Source organism: Strix uralensis, chromosome 37, assembly GCF_047716275.1.
Source record: "Strix uralensis isolate ZFMK-TIS-50842 chromosome 37, bStrUra1, whole genome shotgun sequence".
In the NCBI taxonomy this organism is placed as follows: domain Eukaryota; kingdom Metazoa; phylum Chordata; class Aves; order Strigiformes; family Strigidae; genus Strix; species Strix uralensis.
In genome coordinates, this window is record NC_134008.1 from 1,298,014 (window position 1) to 1,311,999 (window position 13,986).

Sequence of the window (13,986 nt, forward strand, 5' to 3'; positions counted from 1 at the left end):
ACTCCAAGGAACTTTGAAGTTTATATCTGACTTTGACTTCTTGACAGGCATCTTCATCATCCTAACACTGTCTGACGTTCAGGAACTTAGCACTAAACCCACCTGAGGGGTCATTAAAATGCCACCTTGTGCTGGTCCTCTGCTGCGGAGCTGGGCCGGGCTCCTGGGATGGACGGAGCTCAGGGCAAGTGGGCAGCGCTGCAGAGAGACAGCTCTGCCCAGGAGCAGCTCAGGAGCAAAGCGCAGCAGGGCTGAGGGCACTGCCTGCAGGCACCGAGGGCAGAGGAGCCGGGCACAGAGAGGGGAAATGCAGACAGGAGTACGAGGATGCAGAGAGCACAAAGAAGGAGAAATCTTCACAGTAAGTGAATCACACAGTAAGTCTCTGGGTGCAGGGCAATGCAGCTGCAGGTCATGGAGGGATCTGGTGAAGCCGGCACAGACGCCAGGAATCTCCCTCCTGTCAAGAGGAGGAGGACGTGCTCCAGAGCAGGGCTTCCCTGCTGCACTGTCAGAGGGACATGCCATGGCGGCTGTCTTCTCCTGGGGACGGCTGCAGTGGTGTCCAGCCGCGGGTGCAGCCAGGGGTGCCCAGGGCTGTCCTTCAGAGCAGGGTCCCTGCACCCCAGGGGCTCTGTGCTGGGGCAGGAACTCTGCCGCCTGCCAGGGTCAGCACTCAGCCTGCCCGGGGAGCTCCCCACAGCGCTGTGAGGAGAAGCTGTGGTGGGAAGGAGAGACCCCCAGCAGGGCAGGGTCCTTCTGCTGTGGAGAGGGTGATGCATGGGTCAGGGCTGTTCACAGCTCCAGATCTCCACTGGACATTGACAGATGCAGCATTTATAAAAGCACATCAAGTCAGGGGCTACCTGAAAGGGAAGGACATTGTGCTTTTTGTCTCCTCTTGTTTGTGTGTGTAGGGCATTGGACATGAAAATTGCTCTCATGGTTCTGGAGGAGACACGTAAACTCCAAACCCTTTTTCGCTTAGAGGTGAATACATTTAGGTGTATCACAGCGTGCAGACAGCCACAGCGTCACCTTTACAGCTTCATCAGTTTTGGTCTTATGTACCCATCACAGCATGCACACACAGAGATACCCCTAGGCAGGGCCCTACTGCCAGGAGAAGTCTGCAGGGCAGAGCTGAGAACACAGTGGGTGGGATGGGGACTGTGAGCACTGACAGGGAGTAGACTTAGAGAAAAACAGCTCCTGCAGAGACAACTCCAGGCAGCAGACAGCCAGGTGACCCCTCTGCATCCTTCCCTTTTCTCAGCTGGACAAGGAAGGAGAGAAGAGTTTGGAGAAATATAGAAAATAGACACTTCTGAGCTCACAAAAGTACAATTTCTTCTTCACCTATGTTGTTAGTGAGATCATCGTCCAGCAGAAAGAGGTGTAATAAGCTCAAGGCACCTGCATGGTGACCAGCAGGTCACTTGTGGGCAAACCAGCTCTCCTGACTCCACACAAGGGCACAGGCACAAGGGCACTTTTGTCCCTCAGGGCTCCCCCATGTTCAGGCTGAGAGGAAAGAAAAAGATGTTCTCTTCCGCCCCTTCAGAGAAAGTGCCCTCACTCAGCAGCACAAACCTCAGCTCAAAAAAAGGAGTTGAATTAAATTCCCCCAAAGAAAGAGAATAATTTTGAAAGGATGTTTTACAAAATAGCATAGCATTGACTCAAGAAAACCTGCCCTGATTTATCAGTGTGTTCTCTTTCAACAGTCCCCCATGCTCAGAGTGAACGAATGTCCAACAGCAGCTCCATCACTGAGTTCCTCCTCCTGGCATTCGCAGAAAAACGAGAGCTGCAGCTCTTGCACTTCTGGCTCTTCCTGGGCATCTACCTGGCTGCCCTCCTGGGCAACGGCCTCATCATCACCGCCATCACCTGTGACCACCACCTGCACACCCCCATGTACTTCTTCCTCCTCAACCTCTCCCTCCTCGACGTGGGCTCCATCTCCACCACTCTCCCCAAAGCCATGGCCAATTCCCTCTGGGACACCAGGGACATCTCCTACATGGGATGTGCTGCACAGGTCTTTTTCTTTTTCTTTTTTATGTCAGCTGAGTATTTTCTTCTCACTGTCATGGCCTATGACCGCTACATTGCCATCTGCAAACCCCTTCACTACGGGACCCTCCTGGGCAATAGAGCTTGTGTCCACATGGCAGCAGCTGCCTGGGGCACTGGGTTTCTCTATGCTGTGCTGCACACAGCCAACACATTTTCACTACCACTCTGCAAGGGCAATGCTGTGGACCAGTTCTTCTGTGAAATCCCCCAGATCCTCAAGCTCTCCTGCTCACACTCCTACCTCAGGGAAGTTGGGCTTCTTGCGGTTAGTGCCTTTTTACTTTTTGGATGTTTTGTTTTCATTGTGGTGTCCTATGTGCAGATCTTCAGGGCTGTGCTGAGGATCCCCTCTGAGCAGGGACGGCACAAAGCCTTTTCCACATGCCTCCCTCACCTGGCCGTGGTCTCCCTCTTTATCAGTACTGGCACGTTTGCCCACCTGAAGCCCCCCTCCATCTCCTCCCCATCTCTGAACCTGGTGGTTGCAGTTCTGTATTCAGTGGCAGCTCCAGCAGTGAATCCCCTCATCTACAGCATGAGGAACCAGGAGATCAAGGACACCCTGAGGAAACTGATTGTATGCTTTTCAGCAGTCATAGACTGTCAACCTTTCTCTGCAAATGCCTCCCAGTGTATGTCATGACAACCCAAGCATTTCTTTCCTTCTTTATATACTTTTTTTCCTTTTTCCTGTTGTGAAGATGTGGTCTGCAAATAAATTCCATTATTCATTCCCTCCTGCATCAGTATCCACCCATCTTATGTGACCCAGGGACTTTGTCTAAAGCAGGAATCGGGCTCTCTGTATATTTAAGCAAAATAAATGAATGCATGACTTCTTTGTCTTACAACCATCCTTACCAGGGCAGAAATAAATGGGGAATGAAAACACCTTTCTGGCTGCACCAGATTAAGTTTCTTGTGCTGGTCTGGGGAGAGGGGATGGCATGGAGGGGCTGCAGACCCCTCAGGATCTGCTGGACAGGAGAGCAAGGGATTCAGGTTGCCCCTGACCTCCTTCTCCTTGTTCCACGGGTGCCTCCCATGTCTGGGGATGACCCTTCCCTGCCCCTGAGGAGCTGCTGTGCCCTTCAGAGGGGCTGAGATTTTGGGGTGAGTGACGAGAGCACCCTGCAGTGGGCACTGCCTTGGGACCATCCCAGACTGGGCTGTGCTGGGGAGAGAGGTGGAGAGAGGGCAGGGGAGGTGGGAGAGATTGGAGGGAGCTGGGCTGGGATGGAAAGTACCAGGGAATGAAAACCTTCAGCATATAACTAGCACTGTCTGACCATGCAGGGTGAGGACTCACAGCAGGGCATTCGTGGTGCAGAGCCAGGGCTTGTGGAAGGGATCGAAGACATGCAGGTGCAGAAGAGAAAGAGGCTGGTCTGTGTCCTTGGTGGCATGGACAGACCAGGAATGTGACCCAGGGCCTTCATCACCCCCCAGCATCTCTCACTGGGCATTTCCAGCACTGGCTGCTCACCCCAGGTTTATGGGGGAGTCTTTCTGTGAGACCATCTCCATCCTCCTGCTGGTCTCAGTGCCTGGATGGGGGGAATGGCCAGTCCTGCCCAGCCTCTCTCCTGGCCCAGACCCCAGCAGACCCAGGAGCAAGGCTGTCTGCAAAGACCAGTATGGGACACGACTGGGTCTGGGCAGGGGTCAGATGCTGGAGGAGCTTCAAAGCAACATGGCTGTGGGGAGAAGGGGCAATGAGGACTCTCTGAGGGACTGAGACAAGGAACCTTTCAGCTGTCACAAATCAAATGAAGGAGGTCATTGGAAAAATCCACCACGGATTTACCAAGGCCATATCATGCCAATATAATCTGATCACCTTCTTCCACTAAATAACATCTTCTGTCAACATGAGAGCAGTGCATATTGTTTACTGGACTTCAGCAAGGCATTCAACACTGCTTCCTACAGCCTTCTCCTAGAAAAACGGGCAAGATACAGATTAGAGGGGTGCTCTGCGAGATAGGTGGGAAATTAGCTAACAAGCTGCATTCAGAGGGTGGTGATCAATGTTTTCTACTCAGTCTGGAAGCCTGTAACATGTTGGATGCCCCAGGAAATGATACTGGTCCCCACACTGTTCAACATCTTCCTAAATTATCTGGATGACAGGGTTGAAATAACCCTCAAAATGTTTTCTGATAACACCACATGGGGTGGTGAGGTAGACACGTCAGAAGGCAGAGCTCCTTCACAGAGAGACCTGGACAGTCTGGAAGAATGGGCTGGTCAGAAAGTAATCATTAACCTCTACTCCCATGTCCTAGATCTCGTCTGAAGCTGGGGGCCCAGCCCCAGCAGGCAGAAGGGATTCAGGAGCCAAGGGCCCAGCTGCCCCATGGAGGAGCAGCCCCAGTGGCCCTCAGGGCTGTCCCTCGCTGTCTCGGTGGGCACTGCCTCCCTGCTGCTTGTGAGCTGGGGCTGCTGCTTCCCTGGAGCCACGGCCAAGTACAGCAGCAGGACGTGGTCTTCTCAGTGCTGGTTTCTCCTCACTTCCACAGAGTCCTGCTGTGCCCTTGCATTTGTGTCACCCCCAAGCTCTGGTGTAGCTTTTGACAGTCCTGTTCTGTCCACAGTGGCACCCCTGTGGCTGCAGGCAGGAGCAGGCCATGTGAACCACTGTGTCAGAGCTGGCCTCCATGCCAGCACCACCATAAACAAAGGGGCTCCACAGGGCAGGGTGAGAAGTCTGGATGCCTCTTCCAAAGGTGGTGTTGGCAATACACTAAAGGAGCTGCCAGGAGATCTCAGGGGGTCTCCAGGGACAATGTGTGAGTCTGGTAGGACAGTGAGTATCTCCTCATGAAGAAAATGACCATCCAAGGTGAAGTCTCCTGGAGGAAAATGTGAACCTGAGGACACCATGGGCTAACGAGGGGACTGCAGGAGAGGCTGTGAGGAGCCAGCAGGCAAAGGGCCACAAGACTGGAGAGGGATTCAGGACAGCCTCTTGGAAAGCCCATGGGCCGGATCTAGTGCAGCCCTCCCTTGCCTTTTGTGCCATTGGAGACACCCCATAGTCCTGGCCAGTCCCGTCTTTGGCCCTTGAGCCATCCAGGAAAGATGGAAAGGACCTCAACAGCAGTGAACCCCATCTGGATGGCTCTGCTCCCCACCTCCACCAGCGTGGCCAGTGCAGGGTCACCGCATGTCCACAGGGCACCACAGACCCCTTGCTCTGCAAAGCAGCACCGCCAGCTTGGGGCCCTGCAGGGAGCATGGGGAGGAAACCAGGAACAGCTGGGCAGGTCATCACGGACACACTTATGTGGGGAAAGGCTCTCTGGGGAACAGGGATGTTGCTGGAGAAGAGCAAGGGAGCATTTCTGTGCCTGCAGGGAGGAATCCATGAAAAAGAGAAACCTCTTCCTGCAGTCACCAATTCAGGGCAAGCTCTTCATTCACCTGGCCAGAACTTTTGTGCTGGCCTGGGGAGAGGGCCTGACACTGAGGGGGCACAGTCAGTCTGTGGTACCTGGGTCCTGCCTCTCCCGGACCTGAGAGCAGGAGTCCTGCAGTTTCACTGACCTCCATTTCCTCATGCTATGGTGATCCTCCATCCCTGGGGTGATGGGGAGGCTGAGACCCTTCTCTGCCCCCCAGCAGCTGCTGTGCCCTTCAGAGGGGCTGTGGAGTGAGTGCCCAGAGCTCTGCAGCACCCTGCAGCCCAGACTGGGCTTCTCTGTGGGGCTAAGCTGGGGAGCAGGCAGGGGAGATGGGAAGACATGTAGAGTAGCTGGACTGGTCTGGAAAGTGCCCAGGAGAGGACACCACCAATGTTAGCTGAGCTGTGTTGACCATGAAGGGAGAGGACACGCTGCAGTGCATGTTTGGTGAAAACACAGATATCATGGAAGGGAGAAGTGGCATGTAGGTGGAGGAGAGAGGAAGATGGTCTGTGCCCTTTGTGGCATGAACAGACAGACAAGGTGCCCACAGACATTTATTGTCGCTGTTGAGATGGACACAACAAACACTGAATTGTGCAAAATGGCTACTTTATGCCGACGCAGAAGTCTCAGACACAACTTAGACGACCAATTTGATCAAGTTGATGCCACTTTATTAAAGGTTACACAGCAATTTATACTCTATCTCAAGCTTCACGCGCAGCTATCTTATTGCTAATAGGCTAAAGCTACTTGTTCACGTGCCCTTTTGCCCCCTATGATTGGTCCCGGTGTGGTGTCCACATGCTGCTCTCCCCCCAGGTAGACCCCCTGTTTTCGACATTCCAACATCTTTATCTCTTGGGCAGGAATGTAGTTTCTCAGGCCATCTTGGCCTTGTTTTTGTCCTTGAACACAGCTGCAGCTTGCTGTTACAGTGAGGCCCCTCGGTTTGAATCGCTCATAATATGTCCGTTATTTTCCAGCCATTCCACAAATCCCCCTTTTTGTTTTTGAGTGATCCAGACTTCTCTTTTCTTAAACATTTGTTCAACCAGACTATTCAACATCCGTCGCAAACACTGAAACAGACAGGGAAGAAGCAACATCAAGATTAGTAAACCTACTAGCACTATCAATACTCCTTTGACCAAGGTCTGCAACCAGCCCCCCATCCTGAGTCTAGTGAGCCAGTCGGAAAAGGGGTCATGTCCTTCAGTAATATGTTTCATATTCTCACGCAGTTTTGCTAATTGCTGGTGTATGCTCTGCGAATGGTCAGACAAATTAAAGCAACACATCCCTTCAAAATCTTTACATCCATGTCCGTGTGCTAATAATAAAAAAATCTATAGCAGCTCGATTTTGTAGAGTAGAATGTCTAACACTATCAACATCAGTGAGTAATGCGTTTATCATTTGCGAAGTCAAATTAGATTGTTTCTCACCCCAACAAGCCAATCACTGTATATTTTTTGCATTTATGGCAGCCATTCCTCCTGGGAGGAAAAAGGATGTGACTATAATTGTGGCTAGCGATGGTAGCTGCACTTCATCATTGCATGTTTCATCAAAGTTTCGAATAGATCTGCGTGATCTTTGCCCCTGACTCTGACTGGGATTTAGCAAATCTCTCATGTGGGGAGCAAACAATGTTAGTCGTCCAAGATAGCAAGGACCACCGACAGGTCGTACAGGAATACCAGGCCATGCTCTATCCCCACAAATCAGAAACACTCCAGGTGGAAGTTTAAAGCCCCCTGTGGTTTCTACGGAGAATCCTCCTGTTTTCAAATTATTCCAAGAAGAATGCCCTGTCACATTTTGATAATCTACAAACAAATCTTGGCGACCATTCTGAGCTAACCAAATATGCCATGGGTCTCCGAACCAAACCACTCCTGTGCCATTCACTGGCTGCAGCTGAGGAACCACATTATGGCAGTTTGGCATCCCGGTAACATCAACATACTTAACAGGTGTAACACTGGCCAACAAATCCAATTCTTGCAAGGGTAAAGAAGTTAACTGATTTAGATTCTCAATGACTGTCTTTTGCCAAGCTGCACTACGCATGGAGGGCCAATTTAAAATGAAACAACTATCATCATCTGGTCTGCCAATCAGGTTCACTCTCTGTTGTTTCCAATATCCTTCAAAATCAGTTTCATTTTCCTGCAACGGAATGCCAATTAAACAGGTTCTAAAAGGATCATTTGCTTGTTGTAGACTCAAACAGAAATCCTTTATCCCAGATGCGTTTGCCCAGGTTACCCAAATGTTTGCTCTGGGTTCGATGTCAAGAATCCCTTCACTGCCTAATATGAGCCAAACCAGAACAAATGTGATGTTTGACGTGTAGTCATCATTTCATCTCCCTTTCTCAGGTGTCCTGGTACACCTGCCAGCTTCGAGAACTGTTCTTTCCCAACACCACAACTCTTATCTACTATCTTATGGTTCTAATTAACACACTGCAAAGCCAAGCTTCTACAAAGCTTCAAAACCAATTTCTGCTAAAATCCTTTATCTAAGGTTTTCAATTAAGCCTATAACTTTAACAAACTACTGCTGCTTTCTAAAAACTAAGCCTGCCTTTCTGTAACTAAAAGTGGATTGCTGATATGTTGGCTCGTTGGCAAAGTCAGACAACCAACCTGCTTCAGTATAAACTTCTGAACTGTGATAAGCGGCTGTATTCGAACAGCCATGCAAAGTGACTGCAAGCCCAGGAAAAGACAAAAGGCTTCTCTGTTTGCTGGATGTAGTGCTGTTAGCAACGAGGTCAGAACCAGGTTCAGTCGATGTTGATGTCTCTGAAGCGCCTCAAAACACAAGGTCCTTCGTCCAGTTCGCAGAGGCCTATGTAGATGAATTGTTACCTGTAAAGACACAAGCATAAACCCCTGCCTAGGACCTGTGAGTGAGCCTAGTGCTCTGCGTCGTTATTCCTGACTTCCCCTTTCCAGGGCTGCACCCATCGACTCGGTACCCATCTGACGCCGGTATCTGTAACAACACAAGCATATCCCCGACCGGTCATTCTTAGTTCTGCAGGTCCTTTCCATTCTCCTGTAACGACATCCCTGTATTGAACAAAAACATTACTGTCACATTGGTTTGTACCAGATTTCAAACCCAAACTATGTATTATTACTGGTGGTTCATCTCTATCACCTGTGAACCGTAAAAAATTTAACACATACACCGCTTTTGCAAGTCGCTCTGCAGCAGCCAAGACTTCTCCCCCTTTTTGTTTTTGCAAAAGCGCTTTCAAGGTTTGATGCGCTCTCTCCACGATGGCTTGTCCCGTGGGGGAATGCGGTATTCCAGTGATGTGACATATACCCCAGAGTTGACAAAAATGAGTAAATTTCTGAGAAGTGTAGGCCGGACCGTTGTCAGTTTTGATCTCTGCAGGCACACCCAGTGCCATAATTGCAGCATGCATATGTTTGATGACATGCCGTGCTGTTTCTCCTGTTTATGCTGTTGCCCAGAGTGCTAGAGAAAAGGTATCAATAGAGACATGCACATATTTAAGCCTGCCAAATTCTGGGATATGGGTCACATCCATTTGCCAGAGTTGTAAAGGTTGGAGTCCTCGGGGGTTCACTCCCAAACCGAGGCCTACTCCTACCTTCTGGCAATCGGGACAGGATTGCACAATTCCTCTAGCATCAGCCACTGGAATGTGAAATTGTCTGGCTAACATTTTTGCCGACTGGTGAAAAAACTGGTGTGACAGCCTGGCCTGTTCAACGGTGTTAACGGCAGGGCCCGTCCAGGCTGGAGCGACAAGCTGATTGGCTCGAGCGTTTCCCAACACAAGGCCTCCACATTGCTGATGACTGCGAATGTGCATAATAAAATATTTATTCTGACGTTGGTTCAAAAGTGTTAGCAATTGTAACAACAAAGTATGTAATACAGGATTTCGCACAGGTTTCACCATGCTGTTTTCCAGACGTTGTACTGTACCTACTACATACAATGAATCTGATACTATATTGAGAGGTTCTTGAGACCAGCGTTGAAATGTCCAAATAACAGCTCAAAGTTCTAAAGTCTGTAAAGAGTCACCAGGTAGTCCAGGGAGTATTTGATGTTCCCAGGTGTCCCCTTCCTTCCAGGTGACTGCAGCCCTTCGAGATTTTCATCCAGCATCAGTGAAGACAGTTATCCCTTCTACTGGAACCTCTGATCGCAGGGGTAAATGTACAAACCGCTGATGGCATAATAATGACAAAAGCTTATCCGATGGATAACTATTGGTGATAGTACCTAAGAAATCAGCAACTGCTATTTGAAAGACAGTTGAAGCAGATAATAACCAATCTAAATAGAACTGAGATACAGGTATGTAGATGACTTCTGGTTCGATGCCTGAGATGTCTAAAATTCGCTGCCTCCCTTTTATGACAAGCTGTGAAAATAATTCAGGACGTGTAACAACTGTGTTTCTGGGCTGAAAAGGGAGAAAAATCCATTCCAAAATTCGTAAATTTGGTTTTGTTTCACTCAACTAAATAATAAGCCCCAATGGGTGTTCACGTTCACCCCCAGAGTTAACTAACATAAAAGACAGAGCTTTATCATCCAGTCGCCTGTGAGTATAAGTTGTCATGATTTTATTGCTAATTACTTGTAAGGCTTGCTGTTGATCCTCATCCAGTTGACGGCGCTCCTGAGCTTGTACAGACATGCCCAGGAGTGGCATCAAAGGTTTCAGATCATCGTTCGTAATTCCACAGATATTACGAACCCACTGGATATCCCCAATTAATCTCTGCACATCAGACAATGTTTCTATTTTTGTGTGGATTTTAACCTTTTGAGGACGAATCATTGCATTTGTAATAATCCAGCCCAGATACAGCCATGGTCCCTGTTTCTGAATTTTCTCTGGTGCTATCTCTAATCCCCTCTCCCTGAGACTGCATGTTAGCTGACCCAATATTGTCTCGCAGTCCAGTTATTTTCCAGCCACTAATATATCATCCATGTAATGATAAATGAGTAAATGAGGATACTGTTTTCGGATGGGTTCCAGAGCCCACACGATGAAAGACTGGCAAATTGTGGGTGAATTTTTCATCCCTTGTGGTAGCACCACCCAGTGACACCTCTTTGCTGGTTCGGCCTTATTAATCAATGGCACTGTGCTCTCAGCTGGCTTCTAAAGAAAATGGAACAGTGCTGCCAAGTTTGAATAAATCACTGAGACTCCTGACCTGTATCACTCAGGGATTGGCACTTCCGCCAGAAACCTCATAAAGTGCCTTCACCCACCCCTCTACATACAGACAGCAGCAGCACCACCTTTGCTTTCAGCATCAGTGCTTATCTGACCTAGTCCTTAGGACCTGCTAACAGGGACATGCCCCTGGGCAGGGCCCTGCTGCCAGAAGGGGTCTGCAGGGCAAAGCTGAGCACACAGCGGGTGGGACAGGGGCTGTGAGCACTGACAGGGAGGAGGCTTGGAGACAAACAGCTCCTGGCTGGGACAACTCCACACACCAACGGTCACTCGCCGAGGAGAGCAGCTCCAGTGCAGGTAAGCCCGTACTGGGGGGTTTTCACCGCAAAAGGGACTGGAAAGGAGCTTTTTTTGAGGGGAATTTTGAATCTTTTTGGAGACAGGAAGGTGGCTAGCCAGCTCTAAGGAGACTGGCAAGCCAGTGGGCGGGCAGCTGAGGAGGCGTGGGCTGTGGGCAGAGCCCAGGGCCGGTGGCGCCTGTTTTGACCGAGGTGTAAACACACCAACAGTCACTCGCCGAGGAGAGCAGCTCACACCCACCCCTCAGTAACGAACTGGGAGGGCTTCCTAGTTAGCGTGGTGAAGTGCTAAGGCTTGGACAACAGGCCCAAGCCAGAGTTGACCTATAGATGAATCCTGTATATTTTATAACTGATAACCATTGTGCTAGTAGGTATTGTACTAAGTTATAACAACCCACTTATGCTGGTGTAAAAAGTGCTAAAGTATTGAAATACTGCAGCCTGAACAACAGGCCCCAAGCTGAAGCTGCTAACTTAGCATGTAGTCATTAGTAAAATATGTAAACTCGCTAGTGAAAGACAAAATATAATCAGTAGTGAGGAGAGAATGTATCCGACTTTCCTTTCGCAGCCTTGTTCAAGGCTGAGAACCCAAGTATTTGGCCTTGTTAGAAACTCCCTTGGTCTCCCCCCCGAGCCCTGGCCAAGCTTTGGGTGGAATCCAACAGGAGAATGAAACCAGAAACTTTCCGCTCAAAACAAAGGTGCCAGCTGTTCTGGCTTGTCGATCTCTGGTATATAAGGCTGGGCCCATTCACAGCGACTTTGGATGCCTCACCTATGGGTGGACGCACCGCGTAGGATTTCCCACTTGCCGGGACTGGCTCTGCAAATCCTCGCTGTAACCGGGGCTCCCCAGTGTCTGCGGATCTGGATGATGATGATTATATATGCAAGTGGTGATGTATTTCTCTTAATTACTATTCTCTCTCTCTCTCGTGTAGTAATGATTTGATGCATTACTCTGTTTGTTGCTTTAAGTGCACTATTCTGCTTCTTCTTACTGCATGTTCTCTGTATTACGCTGTTACATTACTTGGTTGTCACTAGTAAAGTACGCCTACTCTTTTCACTCTGGTGTCCGAGTTTAATTGGTATCCTTAATCAGCAAAACACGTGGGCGGAACCAGCACCACCCACCGTTAATTCGGTGATAAGAACCCTGTGGGAGGGCAGCGACCAGGTCATTGCCCACTGAGCTCAGGGTGATCAGATAGTACCTGTAAACCACCGGTTGATAGTACTTGTCAGCCACCAGTAGCCTGAGCCATGGTCTCCACTCACCTCAAAAGCACCACCAGCAAGAACGTGGCGACCCAGACAGAGCAACCACGCAAACATGCAGCAGTCCAGGTCCCAGGCTGCAGGGAGTGCCTGAGCCTGTCAGTGCTGTTGGAGGGCCGCAGTGACAGCGTCTGTGTGCACTGCGACCAGCTGGATGACCTGCTCAGCCTGGTGGCAGAACTCAAAGAAGAGGTCGAGAGATTAAGAATTATTAGGGAATGTGAAAGGGAGATTGATTGGTGGAGTTCCACCTTGGCACCCCTGAAGCAACAGGAGCAAATAGAGGCTCCAGGCAAGGCAGGTGATCCCTCACCCTCATGCTACCAGGCAGAAGGAGGGGACCTAAGAGATGAGGGAGACTGGAAACAGGTCCCTGCTCAGGGAGGCAAGAAATTTCTCTCCCAACCTCCCTCACCCTCCATGGTGCCCCTTCACAATAGATTCGGGGCCCTGGAACTTTTGAATGAAGACATGAAGGAAGAGAATGAGACAAACAATGAGGAAGACCAAGGACCACCAAGGCCAGGTCACTCTAGAAAAGGTATTAAAACCAGCTCTGAAAGGAACCCCAGAAGAGTCATTGTAGTGGGGGACTCCATTCTGAGGGGTGTCAAAGGCCCCATATGCAGACCAGACCCGTATCATAGGGAAGTCTGCTGCCTCCCTGGGGCCTGCGTCAAGGACCTCACAAGAAGACTCCCCTCTCTAGTCAAACCCAAGGACTATTACCCTCTTCTGGTTTTTCAGGTAGGTAGCGACAACATTAGCAGGAAAAGTATTAAATCAATGAAGAGAGATTTCAGGGCCTTGGGGAAACTGATCAAGGGGTCGGGGGCACAGGTTGTGTTCTCCTCCATCCCTCCAGTTGGGGGGATGGATGAGGATGAACACCGAAGAACACAGCAGATGAATTCGTGGCTTCAAGACTGGTGTCACCGTCAGGTTTTTTCGATCATGGGTTGGTATACAGGGCACCAGAGCTCTGGGCCTTAGATGGGATACACTTGTCCCAGAAGGGGAAGAGGATCTTGGGGCAGGAGTTAGCTGGGCTCATTGACAGAGCTTTAAACTAAATTTGAAGGGGGTAGGGGGCAAAACACCAGCCCATCTGAAGTGCATGTATACCAATCACACAACATGGGTAACAAACAGGAGGAGCTTGAAGCCGTGATGAAACAGGAAAATTATGATGTTGTGGCTATCACAGAAACATGGTGGGATGTCTCCCATGACTGGAGCGCACCAGTTGATGGCTACAAGCTCTTTAGGAGGGACAGACAAGGAAGGAGAGGTGGTGGGGTGGCGCTGTATGTTAGGGACTGTTATGATTGCCTTGAATACAAGTGCAGTGAAGACAGGGTGGAGTGTCTTTGCGTTAGAATCAGGGGGAAGGCCAACAGGGCAGATGTTGTAGTAGGAGTCTACTATAGGCCACCCACCCAGGACAGAGAGGTGGATGAAATATTCTATAGGCACTTGGGTGAAATCTCACAATCGCTTGCCCTTGTTCTTGTGGGGGACTTCAACTTCCCAGACATCTGCTGGAAATACAACACAGCAGAGCAGGACCAGTCCCGAAGATTCCTGGAATGTGTGGGGGACAACTTCCTAACACAGCTGGTGAGAGAACCAACCAGAGAAGGTGCTC

General features: G+C 49.8%; 1 protein-coding gene and 1 long non-coding RNA gene across 2 annotated transcripts in view; both read left to right on the forward strand.

The window, feature by feature from the left end:
* Window positions 1–13,986, forward strand: part of LOC141937094 (uncharacterized) — a 786,032-nt gene that overhangs the window by 180,424 nt on the left and 591,622 nt on the right. The window lies entirely within an intron of this gene.
* On the forward strand, window positions 1,751–6,578 carry LOC141937069 (olfactory receptor 14A16-like). The gene is made up of 2 exons (XM_074854471.1): window positions 1,751–2,659; window positions 6,519–6,578. Exons 1-2 carry the CDS (start codon window positions 1,751–1,753, stop codon window positions 6,576–6,578), a joined length of 969 nt encoding a protein of 322 aa, XP_074710572.1.

Excerpts from the sequence above, each read along its gene's own strand:
- LOC141937069 (XM_074854471.1), top strand. The coding sequence starts at position 1,751 with ATGTCCAACAGCAGCTCCATCACTGAGTTCCTCCTCCTGGCATTCGCA. Across the intron at positions 2,660-6,518 it reads ACACCCTGAGGAAACTGATT|ACTTCTCTTTTCTTAAACAT; the intron begins GTATGCTTTTCA and ends TGAGTGATCCAG.